We start from the raw sequence: 21,735 nt of genomic DNA, 5'->3' as shown, positions 1-21,735 counted from the left end.
GACCTAGATAGACACTTTTCGAAAGAGGACATACAGAAGGCCGAAAGACATATGAAAACCTGCTCAAAGTCACTAATTATACGAGAGATGCAAATCAAAACGACAATGCGTTATCATCTCACACCTGTCAGAATGGCTATCATCAACAAATCAACAAACAACAAGTGTTGGAGAGGATGTGGAGAAAAAGGAACCCTTCTGCACTGCTGGTGGGAATGCAGACTGGTGCAGCCACTGTGGAGAACAGTATGGCGCTACCTCAGAAGACTAAAAATGGAACTCCCATTTGACCCAGTGATCCCACTACTAGGAATATATCCCAAGAAACCAGAAACGCCAATCAGAAAGGATATATGCACCCCTATGTTCATAGCAGCACAATTCACCATAGCTAAGATTTGGAAACAGCCTAAGTGCCCATCAGCAGATGAGTGGATTAGAAAACTGTGGTACATATACACAATGGAATACTATGCTGCGGTAAAAAAAAAAGGAACTCTTGCCTTTTGCAACAGCATGGATGGAACTGGAGAGCATTATGCTAAGTGAAATAAGCCAGTCAGAGAAAGATAAATACCACATGATCTCACTCATTTGTGGATTATAGAGAACAACATAGACTGATGAAAAGGGACAGACTCAAAGACTGAGAAACAGCAATCAGGCTATCAATCCCCAGAAGGAAAGTAGGGGAGGGCGGGGGTAAGGGGAAGAGATCAACCGAAGGACTTGTATACATGTATATAAGCCAAACCAATGGACATGGACAACAGGGGGATGGGAGCATGAGTTTGTGTGTGGGGGGGAGGTTGGGGGTTAATGGGGGGGATGAGGACACATTTGTAATACCTTAACTAATAATAAAAAAAAAAAAAGAAAAAAAAAAAGAAAGGGGAAGTAGAAGGATTGTTGCATATAATCACAGTACAGGTATGTACAAGTCACCTCTGTTGGATAGAAATGAGACAGGTATGCAGGATGGAACCCAAGGAGTCTATTTAGATTTGCTTGTGAGGCTGGACATGGCTACAGGCTGTGTCAAATGGTCCAGAATTCCTGCTGAGGGAGCTCAGTTGTTTCGGATTGTATTTTCAATCCAGGGTATGTAGTTAAAGATTCTGGTATAGATGCCAACATCAGCTCTCAAAACACATCCATCAGTAAAAGTGAGGATTCCTTGAAGTATCCCATTGCAGACTGCTGGGGCAGCTGTGACTTCCTGCCAGGAAAAAGGAAACTGGGTTATCTTTCTGGCAAAAGGCACGGGAACAAAATGGGAACAGGAAGGTATTGAGAGTAGCTTACCTTGCAGGGCCGCCTTCTTCCTGGCACAATGCCCAAGCACAGCATACTTTTTGTGATGTCATAGCTTTTATAAGCATTGCGGCAATTAGTCTTGGAGATAACAGAGATGTTCACATTCTGCAATGAGTCAGGGTCCTTGGCTATAGGAAAGAGAAGTAAAACGTCCTCAGATATGAAACCTTCTCTTCTTTCCCTCCTCTTCAACATATTTCCTCTTCTCCCAGCAGAAAGAGAGAGAGGCCAAATACTGAGAGAAATCAGAACTGAGGCAGCTAGGACAACAGGAAAGTATCAGATTAACTATTTCTCATGGTACAACTGTCTATCTCCTTACAAAATAGAATAAACTCTTGGAAGTTGATTTCTGCAACGAAATGAAACAAATTACTTTAAAATTTTTCTGGAAAATTAAAGATTTAAAGAGTGTCCTGTGAAATTAAGTTTTATTTATTTATTTAGCTTTCATATTTTTTCTTCGTCCCATATTTTACATTTATCACTGACTCCTTTTTAATTTATTAAAATATATTTGACTTGCAATGTTGTGCACATTTAAGGTGTACATGTTGATTTGATACGGTTATGTAGTGTAATATGATTGCCATTGTAGCAATAGTTAGACTCAGTATCACGTCACGTAATTATAATTTTTTTTTTTTTGTAGTGGGAATAATTAAGATCTAGTCTCTTAGCAAGTTGGGTTATAATACAGTATTGTTGTTTATAGTCATTTCCAGGACTTATTTATCTACTAATTGCAACTTTGTACCCTTAAACTATATGTCTATTTTGAGCTTAAAGGAATTTAGAGAGCTCTATGCTTAGTTTTTCATTTGTCAGATAAAAAAATCCAGTATATGTTCACAAAATTAACTCAAAAAGTGATTTTCTTAAACCCATAACATGAGAACTTAAAAGTGTGTCTTAAAAGAACTTAAAAGTGGGTCTCTTGATTTCTAATTCAAGTTATTTCTTTTATATCAATGGTTCACAAATACTATGGACTGTGCAGACTCATGACAAAGTTTTTATGGGGCTATTTTCAGTGCAGCAAAACGAGATAAACAAGAACAAAATAATATTAATATTTATGTTAGGTATTCTTACCAAGGAGTTTTCATTGGGAAAAGTAGTTTATTTTGACATTTTGTTTTTCTAATGGGATTGTGTTTATTTGAATTCCTTTATTTGGAAATGGTATATTCATTCTTGAAAAGAAAATGTTTGAGGTTTTTGTTTTATTTTCCAGTCCAGCAATAATGGCATGGCTCAGCATTTCTTCTGGGAATGCATTTTTTAAAAATTTAAAGAATATTTTTAATTGCAGTTGACAATAAATATTATTTTGTATTAGCTTCAAGGTATACAGCATATTTGCATAAATGGGGAAGAATTTTTTAAAAAATGCTTACTTCACTGCTTCACGAGCCAGATAAAAATAAACCGCACTGTTTTTTGTAAGTCACTGCTCTTTGGCAACCAAAATGAATCAGACCTACTGCTTACCACATGGACGTTTGCCTATTTCCAAAACTCAAATTGACTCTCAAAGGACAAAGAATTTCTATTTGTCTAGAGAACATTATAATAAGTGAAATAAGCTAGACACAGAAATCCAAATACTGTATGATCTTCCCTAAGTGTGGAATCTAAACCAGCTGAACTCATGGAAACAGACTAGAATGGCAGTTGCTGAGGCTCGAGGTGGGGCATATGGAGGTATGTTGACCAAAGGGTATAAACTTTCAGTTATAAGATGAAGAAGTTCTGGGGATTTAATGCACAGCATGGTGACCGTAGTATATAATATTATATTTTTGTGTATTTGAAATTGTCTAAGAGCATAGATATTAAATACTCTCAACACACACACACACACACACACACACACACACAGAAAAAGAGAGAGAGAGAGAGAGAGAAAGAGAGAGAGAGAGAGAGAGAGAGAGAGAGAGTAAATAAATATATGAGGTGATGCATAGTAGCTTGATTGGGGCATCACTTCACAATGTATATATATATCAAAACATGGTATTATATACCTTCAATATATGTGGTGTTTATCTGTCAATTATGCCTTAATAAAGCTGGGGAAATAAGAATTTCTACTTTTTAATATATTCAAGAAAATGTAGCCCAAAGTGTGAAGGTATTGACTGAAGAGCAGTTAAAAAAGGCTGCAGTGATGTCAGGATTACTAGGATAAGTGTATAGCCACCTCTTGCTTCTAGAAAAAAAACTAGCAGTGGGCAGATGAAAGTAATCTGACAGGCTTGTTAAAAATGACTCTCCTTCCATACTATGGTGTCTAGTGTCTGGTGAATATTAAACATACTCAAGTTACTCATGAGTAAAATTCAATCAATAGTTTTTCCTAAGGGACAATATCATAGTTCTGTTTTCCTTATACTTAATCAGTTTCCCCCCTTCCCCAGTATTCACTACCTTGATTCATAGCTATGAACAGTTGATAGAATTTGCATGAAAATTTTGGAATGGGATAGGCAGTAGACAGGCACAAAACTTAGACAAGAGAAAGCTGTATTAACATACTCAAAGTTGTGTGTGTGTTTTTTTTTATGGAATCTGAAAAATGTGACATAGAAGAAAGTTGAGTTAGAACACGTAGTTCGGTGGCTTCAAATTACATATAGAGACTTTTACTGATAAACTCATGAGAGTCACTTTTTAATTTGCTGAATACATGAGAGAATGTTCAGAATATCACCAGTTCAAAATGTTTCAGAAATATTTTTCTTAAACTTTTCATTATTTATGTCTATCACAATCTTGCATAAGGAAGGTCTGCCTGATTAAGCAAAATATCATGTATGCACTTTATGTTTAATACATAAGTATTATTTCATGATATTTAAAGATAATTTTCTTGATTGCCTGGAATAGTTGAAAACATCTAATATAGGTTGTGCCACATTTTAGAGTTAAGAAAATTGAGGGTCCATGGGAAAGTGGCCCATTATCACACAGCAAAATAGGACCAGAATACAAATGTCTTCTTTCTACCAACACCACTTCTATTTTATATGAAAGCAAAGATGATAGAAAGATACAATGGAGGAAAAGGCTTGAAGGACTCCCTAAGTGAGGTATAGGGAGAGGGTAAAGGAGACAAAACAGAGGAATGAAGAGTTTAAAAGAAAGAACTGGGAAAATCATAGAAGCCAAGAGTAGAGAAGAGATAGAAGCATGTCTGATCCTGAGAGATGATCTTAGGGTCACTCACAGATGTCACATGTGTTGTAAGCCCAGGTGGAGACCATGCACATGGTGTTTTCGCTGGGAGGTTCTTTGGGCAAGCTGACCAGTTTCACGTAGTCATTGACTTCAATGTATCTTTCCAACTTGATCAACATTAGGTTATTCTCAATAGAAGTGATTGAAAAGTACGGATGATTAATCATCTTCGAATAGCCAACCACTTGTACATCTTGTTCAGTGAGGCTTGATGGGTTTGTAACCCCCAATACCACCTTGAGATTCCTGGAACAATATGGGTGTTCTTGAGAGGACTTAACAGAGATGGCTTATCCATCCTTCTGGCCCTTTATTAGCTCCTCCTCACAGACTTATTTCTCTATTACTGAACATCCCCAGAAGGCCTCCCTAAATCCCATTTAATTAATCAGACCCAGGCAGGGTCCTGTTCCCAACCTGAGCATACCAAGAATAGAGGGTCATTGGGGGCTTATTACTCACAGTAAGTTGCAGCTTGAAGCTGTAATCACCCACAGGGGGTGGATCAGGACTCCAGTGCAGGGCAAGTAATCAGATTTCAAATAGACCAAATAGGGGGGAGTGATGTCATGTATGTAATCTGGGTCATAGGCCAAAGCACCTGTAAAAGAGAAGCATAGACAGGAAATTCTAAGATTTTTTTTCAGAGATCACTTGAAAAAACAAAGGAAAATTCCTTAATAGACCCAAATTTCCCTATCCTTCTCTCCAGTATCTTCAACTGTAAGCTGAATTTGTAATCTGGCTTACTTTGTTGTAGAATATTAAGAAAACTAGAGGCCTGGTGCATGAAATTTGTGCAGGGGGAGGGGGGATGCCCCTCAGCCCGGCCTGCACCCTCTTGCAATCTGGGACCCTTGGGTAGGGTCCCTAGGCCTGGCTGGTGATCAGGGCCTATCGGGGCTTTCTTTCCCCCAGCTGCCGGCTTCCAGCAGCTGGCCCCGCCACTGCCACTGTTTGCCATTTGTATGGTGCTGCCCCCTCCCCATCCCCTGCTACCAGTTGCCTCCCACTGCGGGCGACAGGTGTGGGGTGCAATTGCTTGGCTGGCTTTGGCCTCCCTCTGTGGGGCGATCGCTGGCTGGTCCCGCACACCTGCCACAACGTTGTTGGCCAGTGGCCTGGGCCTCCCTCTGTGGGGCAATCATGGGGTGATGGCAGCCCCCCCCCAACCAATCACATAGCACCCGCCTTGGCTGGCCTGGCACCAGTGCGTGTCATAGCGTGATCGTCTGGAAGATCATCTGGACAGTCGTTCTGCTGTTCGGTCGTTCAGTCAATTTGCATATTATGCTTTTATTATTATAGATGATAGAAACATATTTATTTCAAAAGATAAAAGGTGTTTTCCCTTTCAGTCATCAGTACATATTGTTCCAATGAAAACACAGGCTTTCTCAAATACCTTCCACAATTTAGTGGACATATGTTAAATTAACGCTTAAAGAACTTCACTATTTTTATCCGTTTTAGAATGCTTTAACCAATCTCATCCCGTCCTCCCAACAGCAATATAAGGAAAAATGATATGAGCCATTTAAAGAACAGACCAAATACTAACAGAGTCTAAGGAGGGGAAATCACCCATTCATTCAAAAAGAAAACCGGGCTGTTCGAAGTGCTTGGGCTATATAGTGAAAAATACAGAGAAATATCTCTGCTCTTATACATTCTAATGAGTGGAGACATTCAGTAATAACAAACATAATACACAATAAATGAGACAGTATGTTAGATGGTGATTAGTGCTTTGGAACAAAAGTAGAACAAGGAAAGAGGGGAAGGAAATAGCAGGTGTGTGTGTGTGTGTGTGTGTGTGTGTGTGTGTGTGTGTGTGTGTGTGTTGGAGGCACTGTGCAGTATTACATCAGTAGTCAGGGTAAATCTTATGGACATGAGGGATGAACAGTAAAATGAAGCTGGGGGAGGGAGATAATCAGATATTTGGGGAACAGGATTCAGGCAGAGGAAACAGCTGGAGAAGAGTCCTAATGCCCGTTTAAGGAGCAACAACAGAGGCCAATGTGGCTGGCATGGTGAGTGAGGGGGACAAGAGCAGGAAACAAGAGAGGACAAAGAAGTGATGCAGAGCTTTATAGGATGTGGACTTGTTTCTGAGTGAAATGGGATGTGTGATGTGTGATGAATGAGTGATGATAGTTTCCTTATGGAGAAGTGTTGAGTGTAGGAGTATAAAGCAGAGAGGCCTATTAGGAGAATCATCTGATGATCCAAGCAAGAGATGGTGGCTTGGCCCATGGTGAGCAGTGGAGGTGATAAGATATTATTGGATTCAGATTTGTTTAGAAGATGTAGTCAACAAAATTTTCCAAACAGATTGAATGTGGCATGTGAGAGAAAGAGGATTTATGATTACCTCCAGGGTTTTTGCCTGAATATTGGAACCATACCCCAACAAGACCTCATACCAAAATCAATCCTGTTCTAGACAGGTTCAGGGTCAGCTCTCACTGTTCCTTAGGAGCAGTTCTGGTATTGGCGTTCCAATCTCCATGCCTCCCCCAAAAGTATGTAACAGTCAACCTGCGATGAGGCAGACAGGCAATGTCACAGGAGGAAACCTGGTGAGGATGGTGGCAGCAGTGAGGGAGAGGGAATCAAGCCTACACTTGTAGTCTGAAGTGTTATTCCTATCTTTATCCACCTTTCATGCTCCCCCAGGACTTAATATTTGGTAAGTAAAGAAAAAGGTGCCAACACTCACGAGGAAGATTCAAGATCACCCAGAAGAGGATAAACTTCATAATGATGTCAAAAATCTTTTCAGAGGATGAAGTTCAACTCAGAGTCTCTGGAAAAGATGAAGAGAAGAGAGAGAGTAAAGGACTAAATAAGATAAGGCAAGAGAGGGTTGGGAAAAATTATCATCTTAATTCTTTCAATGGCAGGATTCAGTTCCAGAAGAAGTGCTTATCAGTCAGAGTAAGTGGTGGTATCAAGTGTCAGAGGAGAAGAACAGAGAACAGGTGTAGAGAATAGATCAGCGTTTTGTTCTCCATCATATTAAAAAGCACCTAATCTGAGAGATGTTGAAGCTTACAGTGTGTCCATAGCCTCCTCCTCTCTGGTCCTTCCTTTGTCAAACTCTGAAATCATATCCCTCTCTGAACTACATGCAGGATCCTGGCCCCACCCATCTATGTGATGCTAGCCCCTGTTTGTGTGCCGTTGACATTCATCTCCAGTGGCTATAACCCAGCACTTTGTGCTGACCTCAACCCCTCTGCCTGACATTAAATACCTCCTCAGGTATATCAGCCCTTTCCTTCATGTCACTACTCACCCGTTTATTTATTCAACCAGCCAGCCCATAATTTATATTATGCATCTGACTTGTGCTAGGCTCTGTGCTTACTGTTGAATTTGCCTAAATGTGAAGACACTTTCTGCCTTCAAAGAGCTTTTAGGCTAGTGGAATGATAGGGACATTAAAAGGCAATTACAAAACAATGTATTCAGAGCTAAAAATCTACTATACCACTGTCTAGGTGGGAAAATTTGCAAAACACCTATCTGTTAAATCATTCATGTCAAATGTATAAGCAAATCTTAAAACTCAACAATAAGGAAACAAACAGCCCGATTAAAAAAGGGGGTCAAATATTTGAACAAACACCTTACCAAATGTCTGCTCAGGCTGCCATAACAAAATACCACAGACTGTGTGACTTGAGCAACAGACCTTTATTTTCTCACAGCTCTGGAGACTAGAAGTCCATGATTAAGTTGCGCAAGTTCAATGTCTGGTGAGAGCTCGCTTTTTGGCTTGTGTACAGGAGTCTTTTCACTGTTGCCTTTCCTCTGCATGAATGCACAGAGGGAGAAATTCTGAGCCATGTCTCTGGTTGTTTAGTTTTATAAGGACACTAATCCTATCAGATTAGTGCCCACTCCCTTATGACCTCATTTCACTTTAATTAATTCCTGTAGCCCCTATCTCCTAATACAGTCATACTTGGGTTTGGGACTTCAACAGTACATTTTGGGATGACACAATTCAGTCCATAACAACAAAGAAGATACACAGATAGCACATAGCATATGAAAATATTCTCAACATGTCATTAGGGAATTCCAAATTAAAACAATAATGAGATACTACTACATACCTCACAGAATGGCAAAATACCAAAAATACCAAATGTTGGTGAGAATGTAGAGCAAAAGGAACTTTCATTCATTGCTGGGGGAATGCAAATGGTGCAGCCACTTTAGGAATTAGTTTGGCAGTTTCAAACCTTGGAAGCTACCAAGAATTCCTTAAATATGTGAATGAACAAAGTGTGGTACATTCATACAGTTCATACAATGGAATATTTATTTGGTGATTCTTAAAAAATGAGCTGTCAAGTGATGAAAGACATAAATGCATACTACTAAGTGATAGAATCCAGCCTAAAAATATAGCTTGTGTGATTCCAATTTATGACATTTTGGAAAAGGCAAACTATAGAGACAGTAAAAATATCAGTGGTTGACTGAGTTTGAGGAGAAAGGGAAAGGGATGAACAGGTGGAGCACAGGGAATTTTTAGGGCAGTAAAATTATTCTGTATGGTGCTCTAATTGTGGATACATGACACTGTGCTTTTGTCAAAACCCATAGCAATCTATAATAATAAAAGTGTAATATGCTAATTTGACTGGACGTCCTTCTGGACAAAGCCGGGGCTGCATGGGAAGCCCGGGTCCCAGGTGCCTGCTGGCAGTGGAGGGCAGGAAGGCCTACTCTTGCACGAATTTCATACATTGGGCCTCTACTGTATAAAATAAAGTGCAAACCCTAATGTATAAACTGTGGACTTTAGTTAATAATAATAATAAATCAATATTGGTTCATCAGTTATTTTGAATCAAAGCAAGATGTTAATAACAATAGGGTTTCTCAATGGTGGAATTCAGCTGGTGGGTATATAGGTAAAAACTGTAAAATTCTTTCAGCTTTGCTGTATATTTAACATTTTTCATAGTAAAATTTTGGAGACATGTTTTTAAATGGAAGTAAATGCCTTGGAGCACAGTGCTAAGGACACCTCTTTAACCTGCAATGTGTGTAAGAAAGCAATACCGAGAGTTACACTTGGGGCTTAGAGACAGGGAAGGAACTTGTCTGGCATAAAAAGAAGAGAAAAATAATTCAAAAAGAAGAAAGGCTTCTGTAAAAGCATGAACATGTGAAATAACATAGAGTGTTCGTGGAACTATGAGTGTTATAGGGGGAGTATGAAGAGCTGGATGGAGAGACAAGCAGGAATTCAATTCCGAAAAGCCTTATTAAATAAGCCTTGCATATTTAAGATGTCAGAAGTCTTTACTGTGTAGAAGATACGGAGCCAATACATTCATTATTTAACAAAATTCTATTGAATATTGTGGAAGACAGACCCAAAGGCCCATGTTTATGCCCTGCATAATCCTCAATTGCCTTCCCTTGAGTGTGGGTGGTACCTGTTACTTGCTTCTAACAAATAGAATATGACAAAAATTAGTTGATGTCATCCCCATGATTATGCTTATATATATGCCTCCACCTTGCTAGTATGCATAAGAGAGATTCTTCCCACTGGCTTGAAACAAGCAGCCATGCTGAGAAAGCCCACTTGGCAAAGAACTATGGGTGGGTGGCCTCTTTGTACTAAGGACAATCTTAAGGACTTGAGGGCAGCATTCAGTTGATAGTTAGTAAAAAGCGAAGGTTCTGTGTCAGAGGACCATAAGGAATGGATTTTGCCAACCACTTGAATAAGCTTAGAAACAAATTCTTCCCTGGAACCTTCCTAGACCTAAAGAAAAGACCCAGGTAAGGTTTACCTGGACTTCTGACTTACAGAAACTGTGAGATAATATTTTGAGCTGTTCAATTTGTGGTAAGGCTTTTATGCAGCAATAGAAAACTCATACATATGGATATTATGTGCTGGTATTTTATTAGATATTGATGGTTTAATGTTGAGAGAGATGAGAATTGTATTCTCATAGATTATAAAGACTAATAGGGAAAACAGGTGTAATAAGACTTGCCACTGTGATTGTCACAATGAGGAAAGTAAAGAAAGAGAGAGAAACACATAGAAGTTTTCCCATATAGGTTTAAGAAGAAAACCTCCTTGAGGAAGTGATGCTTGAGGCTTGAAGATGAGTAGAATTTAACCAAAGGAAGACATAGTGGAAGAAATCTCTGGGAAGATGAACCAGGGCTCAAAAGAGAGCAAATTACATAGAAGAGTATGAATAGAGATAGAGAAGAATTTTACAAAATATAACTTTCAGTAATTGTCAAGAACTTCCTGTGAAGAAGACAGAGGAGGCAATGAGGGAGTAGATCAAGGGAGAATGTCCTTGGGCTCTTTAATTTAGATGGGTGAGGCTTTATCTTGCTTAAATGGCAACCGAAGAAGTCAATAGATTGAGGGAGTTGTAAAATGAGGTAAAGGAGAAATAATCAATAAAGCAATTCCATGCGGAAGTCAGTTATCAAAGGTGGAGAAGGAAGCTAAAAATAGTGAGCCTCACTTCCAGGAAGGATGGGGGGTGGGGGTGGGAAATGAATAAGAAAAAAACACAGTTTGCAGGTTGGATGGTGGGAAGTGGCATGAGGTATCTTTTGATGGTTTTTCCAGCCCTCTACTCCCAGAGGTCATCTGCTGAAGGTGAGAATTGAGGCTAGAGGAGAAAGGAGGATGACCATCATGGAGAATTACACAGACAATGGACTGGGAAAATACAGGATTGCCAATAAGCATTGAAGACATAATTTCAGAGTTATAAAAAGTGATCAGAGCAGGAAGTGTTGGGCAGTGAATCAGAAGCAGGAAGATAGAGCAACTAGAAATGAGGCTGCTAGAGAAGGATTATAAGATAAAGAAACAAATAAGATAAAGAAACAAAGTTGAATGAAATTGACTAGTGTCCAAATTTGAGATAATTTTTGTGTATGTGAGAGGATAAAGCTGTGGGTCTTAGAACGCAGATTTATTTGGGGGAACACTTTGGTAGGGGATAAAAAGTATCCAGGCTCAGAGTATATCAATGTCCAAGAACTAACCTACCACTGCAATCCCTACTGTCACACAGATTCACTGTCTCCCTCATAAGATGGCTCTCTAAACCTTTTCATTCTTTACAGAGTATCTTTCTCCAATGGCATGATTCTCTCTACCCCCATCTCACTGACCCTCTCTGATTCTCTTTGCCCATGTCACATTGCCCCCTCCCCCAACATGTAACTCCATGGCCTCTCATAAAGTACTCTGAATCCCAACTTTTGTGTTACTTGGAATCCTCTCAATTCTGTATTTTTTAGGTATCTTGGTCAATGGGTCTTGGATGCTGTACATCTCCCCACTATATGCCACTACGAGGGGACTAAGCACCAATTGTAACTCTTCATAATAGCACAAAACTCTACCAAAGTATGCAGCTGTTACCCATAAATATAGGTCTCCCTAGCTTTCACTACCAAGATGTCATTTGAGATCCAGAGCTTTGTCTCCAGCTGTCTGTTAGAAATGATGGTCTGCATGTCCTACAAGGGTGCAAAAATAACATGCCTCATTTCTCCTAATTCATGTCCATGCTCCTGATCTTTTATACATGAAAGCATTGGTTCTATTTATATTATCTTTGAGAAGCACCACCTACCCAGTTGCCCAAGTCAGAAATTTGGGTGTTATCCCAGACACTTCCTTCTTTTTTCTACTCACAGTCAATATATCCACAGTTGTATTGTATAGAGGTCAGGGATCACAGCATGAGTTCTTAATGTCATTTTTTAATTGGATGCTTTTTATTTGGATTTTGTTCAAGAATAAGAAAGCTCAAAGGAGTTGGGGATCCAGTGTAGAAGTCATGAAGATGTTGCATTGAGGGGATGGAGGAACAGAGGAGCCTCAGTAGCTGTTTATGATTTTTAGGATCCATCTTGCATAGGGATGAATTTCAGTGAAAAATCCTTCACTTCCCATAGTGACACTTCCTTTTGCCCAGGACAAGATTCCATGCAATCTCCCATTGCAGATGGCTGGAGCAGCTGAAACTTCCTGCCAGTGAGAGGGAATAGGAGGTCAATGTTGCTTAGTCCTCATGGAACAAGAATAAATCCCAAAAAGTTGCACATTATGGTAGCAGGGACATTTAAGGGAATGGACTCATTTTTCTTGAGAAGTAACAACCCTCTCTTAATATCCACATAGGTCTCACCTCTGTTGGGTCAAGTTTGGCCCAACCTGAGAGCAAGCAGGTGAAGAAAGGACAAATGGTTCTTCCCAGAATCTCTTCTACTCTAAAGGATGGGAAGGGGGACTCATGACAAACCCAGAAACTGTGTGTGTGTGAGGAGGAGACTTCAGGCCTTTTGGATGAGTACCATTTACTTTCTCACAATCATCTCTCCTCATCACAGACCCCTTGCTATCTTCCTGCCTGGAGAAAGGAAAAATACCTTAATTTCAGATATGGTTTCCAGAGGTTGTCCCACACACATGATGTTGACTGTTATTCTGTCACCTAGCATAAAGTTACACTTATGGAAGGGAAGAGAATGTTGATTTGTCCAAATTAAGATGTCAGGGTCACTCGCTGAGGGAAAGAGAAGAGAAATCAAGTCCAGTGTTACTGTCCTTATTACATATACTCTTGTGATCATCCCCAGTTTTGTAAATGCATTGATCCCTGAGAATATTCATTGCCAGTAGTGAACATTCCATCCTTCTCAGCATTCCTTGTTCATGCCTCTGTGTTAGAGCAGTGGATTCAGAGCATTAAGTCCTCCTTACATCAGACATCAGGTCTGTGGTTCTCTCTCTACTATGCATACATTAGAAACCCTTGAAAACTCATGAGAAAACTATGTAATCATGAGAAGAAATGAACACAAAAACTGTCTCCAAGAAAACTTGCTTTTTGGCACCTACTTCATCATCTTTAAATTTAGTCATAAAGGGAGAAAACTATTTTTAATATGTTTAAAACCATTTTTAAATGCTTATTTATAAATGGATTATTTATATGTATGTGTGTATATGTGTAAAATATACACATATATTTTCCCCTAAGTAGTTATATTATTCTCCTACTATATCACTACTACAGCAATTGTTACTATCCTGCCAAACAGAGGATGCAAGGACTCTAACCAAGATATTATATAATTTTAATCTTTGGTAGTGAATAGCAAGGAGAAAACAAAAATTGACCAAACATTGTTCAAGCTAAGCCTAGTGTTATTTATAGAGCAGGATTTTTCTCATGGAGTGTATTCAATATAATGTCCTAAAGTATTAGACCAGAAAAGTGTTGGGTCAGAAGAGAGAGAAGTTATGTTCAGTTTTAAATTTTAATGGGAATTGAATTGCAATACATAGAACAAACGAGATGAAAGTAATCTTGTTACTTGAAACAATGAATAGTTATTGGGAGCCTTGCACCAGAGAGCTCATAGAATTAGTTTGTCATTGTGTTCCTGACCTGCAGAGTCTATGTGATAAAACCTTCATATAGTTTTATTTTGTTTTCAAATGGTATGTAATAAATTGCTTTTGTAAAATGTGATGTAATTACTTTGGATAAGACTTATAAAGTCAAAGATAAAAATCATAAATTTTTAATTTGTTCAGAAAATGTATTTACTTAGATTCCCAGGAATGTTGCTTCTAAATTAAAAATGAAGATGTCAAATATGATAAATATAAAAGTTCCTACTTTTATTTGTTTTTACAAAACAGAATGATTTTTAAAGTTCTCACTTTTTGTTTTTACAGAACAGATGGATTGTTCTGTAGCCACCAGTGGGGTTTAAACCTGATTAATATCCATGACAATTTGCCTCAGTGGACACAGCTTTGGCAAGCTAATCAATCAGTGTCATTTTTAAAGTCAGCCAATTAGAGCCCCCTCCAAAAGACATGCCTCAGAGTGCCAACCAATCAACAACCTCACTCAAGTATCCATGCCACTACAGATGATGTTAACTCTCTTTAGCCTCTGAAAGTCTTCCAATCCCTGTCCAGAAAGCTTCCAACCACCCCACCCCCCCCCCCACCAAAAGCCCAGTACTCTGATCTGCTCAGCAAGATTGTGCCTGCTCAGCATTGCTCTTCCTAACTATAATAAGCCATAAATTTAGCTTTATCATTTCATTTTAGATATTGAATATTGATTCCACTATCCCTTGACAATACTTAAAGAGAACAGAATGGTTATTAGCAGCCATATGAAGTAAAAACCACCAAGGACCAACAAATGTGTAAGAAAGCAACTTTCTTCATAAAATGCCCTTGATAAGATGTGATCCTGTAGATCTCAGAGGGGAGAGGGATGTGTGCCTGGGTTGTGGCAATTTTTCCAATGCGTGCCAGGCCAGAGAGACACTCAGATACACCCCCAGAGCATGTCATAATAATGAACTCCTATGCACCCTCCTAGTCTCCACCCCTACGTGGGAACTATTAGATGGAGCAGTAGGTCTAAGAGTAGTACTCTCTTCACTGAAACAGCTCCGGTGACAGAGGAGAGGGTTCTCTCAACCACTACTTACCTCTTCAGGTTCACTTGAGTGAATCACCATCAAGATAGGTTGGTTGTCCATGGTTGCGTGTGGGAAACAGCCTCGGTTGCCTTCCTATAGCACACGTTTTGTTATGGTTTTCCCACTGCTGTCTCATTAATTGCTTGGTGGACTTTCAGTAGCTGTCCATGAGACAGCAAGCCACCCTCCTACAACGTGCCTTGATATTGTCTTTAGAGTAATATATTAACCCACCTTTGTTTAAATTCAGTTCCTGGAATCTTGGTTCTACAGATGGAGTAATAACTGCCTGCTTCATTTGTTGATGTCTCATTGGCTGCCCTCTATCAGTCTCTTTGATTTTTATCTTTTGGCCGCTAATCTTGGTATTATTAGATCCTGAAAGCAATCTCTCTAAGATCGAGACCATTACCTCATAGGCCCTGTTTCCTTTAAGTATATCCCTCTATGTTTCCCCAGCTCAAAGAACACAGTCAAACACTTACAGTTTTTATAGTCATTCCAACTCCAGGTTGGGATAAAGCAGGAATCATTAGTTGATAAAGATTCCAAAGCTATGGCTATAGTTCCCACATAGGTGTTGAGCACAGCAGCCTTGGACAGTTTTATCATCATCAGGTCATTTTCCAAAGTTTGTGCATTGAATTCGGGGTAGGGTATGGTCAATGTGTTATTCCGTATCTGCTCTTTCTTATGTTTGACGCTGGGTTGATGAACTCCCAATCGAAGTTTAACTCTTTGGAAAAAAAGAGGGCAGAGAGGTGGAAAAGAACAGGGTCACAGAATATCAGAACTGCAAGAAATGTCAGAGGTGACTTTCTATAATCATCAATATTTTACCTCTTAGACCTGAGAACTGAAGTGACCTGCTTTGGTCTGTAAAATAGTGATAACAATAGTCTATAGGATTGTCGTTTTAGAGTCAATGTATATAATAAATGCTTGGTATCTGGCATGGTATCTGCCACCTAGACCATGCCTGTACAATCTAGTTGTTGTGATGATGATGATGATGATGATGATGATGATGATGAATGATTTGGATCATCTGAATGATCAGGTACCAGAGTTGGCACCACAGTCCATCTGTCTCAAGCAACTCTTGAGCAAGCATATTGTATCGTTTGTTTCTAGATATTCTTAGGCTCCTCCCAAGCTCCTCTCACAGATATTATATTTACCATGTGCCACCTACATTGATCATAGAGTCACAAGACTCTTAGTAGGCTATTAGGACTCCCATTTATCATTTTCCATTGTACTCCCTGGACTAATTCAAAACCACTCTCTTGCAATGCCAGAAATCCAGTCATGCACCAGATAGAAGAGCCATTCCCTACTAAGGACACTTCATGCATTAGATATGGCTGAGAAAAAAATATCAGCATTTCCAACTCCAGTTCTTAAAGGAGATGAACTGTCTTTATTTCCTTTGTATTTCTTATAAAGTTCAGATCAAGGGTTCAATCTGTTTTCTAATGGATTGTCTTAAATAACCAGGTCACTGAGAATTCTGAGTTTGAAATGACCCTGGTATACCCATGAAACTCTGAATAGATCCCAAGAACACAACACATTCTGACCAAATTACAACAGAGACTCTGAGATTATAAGGAATAGCGTTATATTGTGCAGCGCACTCTTGCCCTTCTCCTGTATCACATGGCCTGCTGAATACTTTACCCTCATTTTTTGAACATCCCCTGTCCTCATTACACTCAGCTAACAACTGGTCTCTCAGATACCTTTACTACATCAGACACTCTACTCCCCAGCCTTTATTTACTTGGCTGCCTCCTCTTCATCCTGTGGGTCTCATCTCTTCAAAGATGCCTCACATGACCACCTAACTAAAGCATTCTTGCTTATTACAGCTTGCCACCCTTTTTATGTTTTCTTTTTGGCCATTTATTTATTTTGGCTTACTTCCTCTACCAGAATGTAAGATCTATGAGACAAAATTTATTTCCATCTTATTCCCTTCCAGTTTTCTCAGTGCATTAAGCAGTCCCAGGCATATGGTAAATGTTAAATAAATACATTGAATGAAAGCATATTATTTGTTCTCCATGGGAAAGAGTCTTTTGACACCTTCCTATCGACCTCCTCTTAAAATGATAAATGTGTATGATTTTCCCCATTGGGAAGAAGATCTTTCCTCTTTCTGGGTTCCTCTGAATTCCCCAGGATGCCATTAAAACTGGCTGGAATGCCTCATCAGACCTACTTTTGTTTAAATATCTCTCTCCTGGTTTCCAAGAACAAAAGGTTACTTACGGTAAGGGGCAGTGAGCGGCGGTCAGGACCCACTCCGGGTGAATGAGAGACCCCACACAGGGCTCTGGACTGGACTTCAGATAGACCATGTAGGGAATAGTAAAATCTTCTGATAAGTTTGACTTTTCAGTTTCAGAATATTTGGCCAGAATAATTCCTAAGTAATTGATGGAGAAAGAGAGACAAAGAGGTTGAGAAGTGAGGATTGGCTAGGGCAGTGGTCGGCAAACTGCAGCTCGGGAGCCACAGGCTCTTTGGCCTCTTGGGAGTGGCTCTTCCACAAAATACCACGTGCGGGCACACACATACAGTGCAATTGAAACTTCATGGCCCATGTGCAGAAGTTGGTATTTTGTGGAAGAGCCACACTCAAGGGACCAAAGAGCCGCATGTGGCTCGTGAACCACAGTTTGTCGACCAGTGGGATAGGGTAATGTTTCCCAGCCTAAGATTTTTCAAAGATAAAATCAAGGTCTTCAAATTATATTAAATATATATGTCTTAAATCAGGGAGAATCAACCATGTCACTTAAGTTATGTTTGTTAAAGAAACTGACACATGTCTTTGCCAAGCATTGAAGTAAAAAATGAAATATTCCCTGACTTTGCAGGTGAAAGGAATGGAAAAACTTGGGGTAGGGCCATGAGGCTTCCAGAGCCCCTGACCAGTTCACCTTGATTTCCTGTGCTCACTCTTCTCAAGTCCATCTGCCCACATAAAGGGAAGACATGCTTTTCATGTGGTTGTCCAGGAAACGTGGCAATCTAGGAAATTACACACTCAAGACTAGAGCACTTATTAGTGACATGTCCTAACATGCTTCCAGGCCTCAGAGGGCTTGGGGAGAGCATTGATGGGATGAGCTGTGCACGAGAGTTGGTTCCTTTTGTTTCGTCAACAGTTCATTGAAAGAAATGCCCTCAGCTTCCTATCTCTTCAGTGTGGTTAGCTACTCCCCTTTCTGACACTTCCCTACACCACCCCATCCCCCTCAAGGTTACAACAAGGGTCCAAACTCTCACCAGCTACACTCAGGAGAGTGAAGATGAGACAGCACTTCATGGTGGGCCACGATCTCACCAGGAGCAGACAAGTTGAATCAAATTGGAAATGATCCCAACCTTCAGTCTAAGTGTCCCTGTCAAGAACAACTGGGGGAGGGATGGACATTAATTTGGGGTTAGGGGGGAGAAGCAAGGATCTTAAGAGTAGTCTTCAAACTAGTCTTTATCAAAGCTGAGAACTGTCTCTGCTGAGGGTGACAGAGAGGAAGGAGCAGACCCAGTCAAGACCCTGGTGCCTCTTCTCTGACCCTAAAAATCTCAGGAGTCCTGAGGTGTCTACTGACATTTCCCCACCCCTCTCTATGACATAGCCCTTCTCTGTTGGCCCCTCCTCTCTTTGTGACCTCCAACCTCTCTCCCTGCCCTCACTTGTCACCTCCTCTTTTCGAGAGTCCCTCATAGAGCCATTCTCATAGACTCATCAAACACTGGGGTAGGAAACACGTTTAAGAAATCATCCCCCCTCCCTCATTTTAGAGATGAGGGAGCTGGGTCTTCATGGAAGTTAGTGGCAAAGCCAGGACTTGGAACTGAGTCTACAGATTTCCTCTGACAGATTGAACTTTATCTGAGCCCTGTGCTCCCAAAATACAGCAGTGGGTAACGATAACCCTGGGAATCTTGTATTTTGGGAAATGCTACCCTTCCCCACGTGAGTTGGAAGAGACTTCCTCGTGGCACCCATAAGACTTTGGATGACTCCCTGGTTCCTTTGACAAGGTCAAGCACAGACCTTTCCCCTTTTGCCTGAACTAGACACTGACCCTCCAACTCTCCATTCTGAGCTTAAAAAGTGTTTTCCTTATGAAATTAGCTAAACTGAAATAGCTGACTGAGAAGTCCCCCAACAGCAAAACAGCCTCACTGTAAATCTCCCCACCTGTAACTTGTCTATTCCTCCTGATAAAAATGTAAGACAAAACAATCCTGCTGAGACACTGATTTTTAAGTCTGGGATATCTTCTTATTGCAATAGTGTGAATAAAATCAATCTCCTTACCTGTTCAGGTGTTTTTGACACTACTCTTTCCAATACACCACATTCATTTTTATAAGTTAGCCTTACATAAAAACTTTCCAACTGCCCCCAGAAATATGTAATAAATAGTGGGTTCTATTGTCTATAGTTTTATTTACTTATAGTGTTCTTCTTTGGCCTTGGTACCAGTTTTTAAACATAATCCTATATAATAAAAGGCTAATATGCAAATTGTCCCCTCGACTGGGAGTTCGACCGGAAATTTGACCAGGGGGCAGGGCTGGCTGGCCAACTGCCTATGGCCCCTCCCCTTGGCTGGCCTGGCCCGATTGGCCCTGATTGGTCAGGCTGGCTAGACCCCACCCATGCACGAATTTGTGCACAGGGCCGCTAGTAAGAGATATAAAGTGACAAGATGTGCTGAAAAGGAACTTTGAGATGGCATGAAGAAAAAATGATTCATTTGTCTTTTCATATTTTCTTTCATCTGATCTTTCATCTCTTATATATCTCACTTATTTTGTCAGGTTTCTGAATCTTCCCTCTACCTGAGGTGGTTCGGTGAGTAGGTGAATATTGATGGTGGTGATGAGGTGGGGTAGAAAAACCTTTCAGAGGGAACAGGGAAATCTTTCAACTTTTTTGTTTTGGAGGGAAGCCTGATATGCTTAGTTAAGTAGATCTAAGGCTACATATTTAATAAAGAAAAGTTATATATGAAATGAATTTAGGTTATATGCAAACATAAAAGCAACTAAATGACAACTAAGGAAATAAGACAGGACATATTAATTGTGCCCAACTAGTTAAGAGCCTTGAATGCTAAGCTCAGGAATTTGGACTTTTATCCTCCTGGCAGCAATAGGTGAGATTAAAGGCTCCAGACTGCTCTCTGCAAGTATACCATCCCGAGTTACAAAGGGATAGGAATTCATAATTGGAGCCTGTATCTTTCTATGCTCTTCTCCACCAAGTTACCTGTTATGGACTGCATGTTTGTGTCCCTCCCAAAATTCATATATTCAAGCCCTAACCCCAAAAGGGATGGTAGTAAGAGTTGGGTCCTGTGGGAGGTAAATAGGTTAGATGAGGTCATGAGTGTGGAATCCCCATGATGGGATTAGTGTCCCTATAAGAAGAAGGACATTACAATGAGCTCTCTCAGCCATGTGAGGATAAGTGAGATGGTAGCTGTCTATAAGGACGTAGGCTCTCACCATTTCCTGCTGGCACTTGATCTTGGACTTCCCAGCCTCCAGAACTGTGAGAAATTGTTCAAGCCATGAAGTCTATAGATCTTTGGTTATAGCAGCCTAACCCAATTAAGACATATCTCTCCTTCAACTGTTCGCTGGGACCACAAACATTTTCCTCTTTCAAACCTCCTTCATCTCCAATATTTCCATGCTCAGACCCACTTGTGTCTTTTTCCTTTAACCATATCAGATATGCACAGAAATCATGAGTTGGGAATTGTACTCCAGTCCATCCCCTGGATGATCATGGAAGAGCTGGGGGAGGGTGTTGAAGAGCTAACCCAGGGTGGCCATGCTGCCTTTCTAGACAGGGCTGAAGAGAACAAATAACTCCTCTATTGCCAAGACTTTTATTACCTCAAAGTAATAGATCTATAGTCTATAAACTTATCTGCACTAGCACTTTTTTGCTTATGATTTAAAATAGTACATAATTTGGGCTGGGGTTTTGGAGGGCCTTGTGGTGGGATAGGGCCACAGATTATCTGCAGGCATAATGCCTACCATAGCAATAAAATTCCAGTTGTAAAATAAGAAAGATATTGAACAACCGGCACATGGGTAGGTGAAACCTTGAATAATGCAGGACATCTGTGATTTTTAAAACTTCCTCCTTCAAGAGATTTTCATTTTTCTAGCCTCACAGTATTTCAGAGAGATTAGAGACAAAAGAGAGAGCATAGTGTCAAGCAATAGTGGTGCTTTGGGAATAAGGACAGCCAGGGCATCTCCCAGCTTTCCTACGAGCTAGTTGAATAACTTTGGGAAGTTGATTTTAACTTTCCGCAAGTTAGTGTCACTACCTGTTTAAAAATGTGATGGTAACAGTTACCCCTATTCGTATCCATCTTTATATCCTCAACTAGAGGCCTGGTGCATAAAAATTTGTGCACTTGGTGAGGGGGGAGGGGTCCCTCAGCCTGGCCTGTGCCCTCTCGCAGTCTGGGACCCCTCAGGGGATGACCACCTGCTGGCTTAGGCCTGCTCCCCGGAGGATTGGGCCTAAGATGGCAATCAGACATCCCTCTGGCAGCCCGGCAGCCCTCGGGGGAT

The 21,735-nt window shown here is 40.3% G+C and overlaps 2 protein-coding genes across 2 annotated transcripts; both read right to left on the bottom strand.

Moving 5' to 3' along the window:
• Window positions 1–1,069: 1,069 nt before the first annotated feature.
• LOC118665839 (probable inactive serine protease 58) lies at window positions 1,070–7,325 on the bottom strand. The gene is made up of 5 exons (XM_036327094.1): window positions 7,286–7,325; window positions 5,023–5,161; window positions 4,550–4,806; window positions 1,306–1,445; window positions 1,070–1,219 (listed from the first exon to the last, which is right to left on the bottom strand). Exons 1-5 carry the CDS (start codon window positions 7,323–7,325, stop codon window positions 1,070–1,072), a joined length of 726 nt encoding a protein of 241 aa, XP_036182987.1.
• Window positions 7,326–12,469: 5,144 nt separating this feature from the next.
• On the bottom strand, window positions 12,470–18,445 carry LOC118665850 (serine protease 58-like). Its single transcript, XM_036327102.1, has 5 exons — window positions 18,406–18,445; window positions 17,383–17,539; window positions 15,591–15,841; window positions 13,021–13,157; window positions 12,470–12,619 (listed from the first exon to the last, which is right to left on the bottom strand). The coding sequence occupies exons 1-5, from the start codon at window positions 18,443–18,445 to the stop codon at window positions 12,470–12,472; spliced, it is 735 nt and encodes a 244-aa protein (XP_036182995.1).
• Window positions 18,446–21,735: the final 3,290 nt, after the last annotated feature.

Source organism: Myotis myotis, unplaced genomic scaffold (genome assembly GCF_014108235.1).
Source record: "Myotis myotis isolate mMyoMyo1 unplaced genomic scaffold, mMyoMyo1.p scaffold_m19_p_11, whole genome shotgun sequence".
NCBI lineage: Eukaryota > Metazoa > Chordata > Mammalia > Chiroptera > Vespertilionidae > Myotis > Myotis myotis.
Note: the sequence above shows the minus strand (reverse complement) of the source record. Positions and strands in the feature narration are given on the sequence as shown.

Coding starts and splice junctions, on each gene's coding strand:
- LOC118665839 (XM_036327094.1), bottom strand. CDS start 7,325: ATGAAGTTTATCCTCTTCTGGGTGATCTTGAATCTTCCTC. Junction 5,162..7,285: donor GGTGATCTTGAATCTTCCTC/GTGAGTGTTGGC, acceptor TCTCTTTTACAG/GTGCTTTGGCCTATGACCCA. Junction 1,220..1,305: donor GAAGAAGGCGGCCCTGCAAG/GTAAGCTACTCT, acceptor TTTTCCTGGCAG/GAAGTCACAGCTGCCCCAGC.
- LOC118665850 (XM_036327102.1), bottom strand. CDS start 18,445: ATGAAGTGCTGTCTCATCTTCACTCTCCTGAGTGTAGCTG. Junction 17,540..18,405: donor CACTCTCCTGAGTGTAGCTG/GTGAGAGTTTGG, acceptor TCAATTACTTAG/GAATTATTCTGGCCAAATAT. Junction 12,620..13,020: donor AAACCATATCTGAAATTAAG/GTATTTTTCCTT, acceptor TCTCACTGGCAG/GAAGTTTCAGCTGCTCCAGC.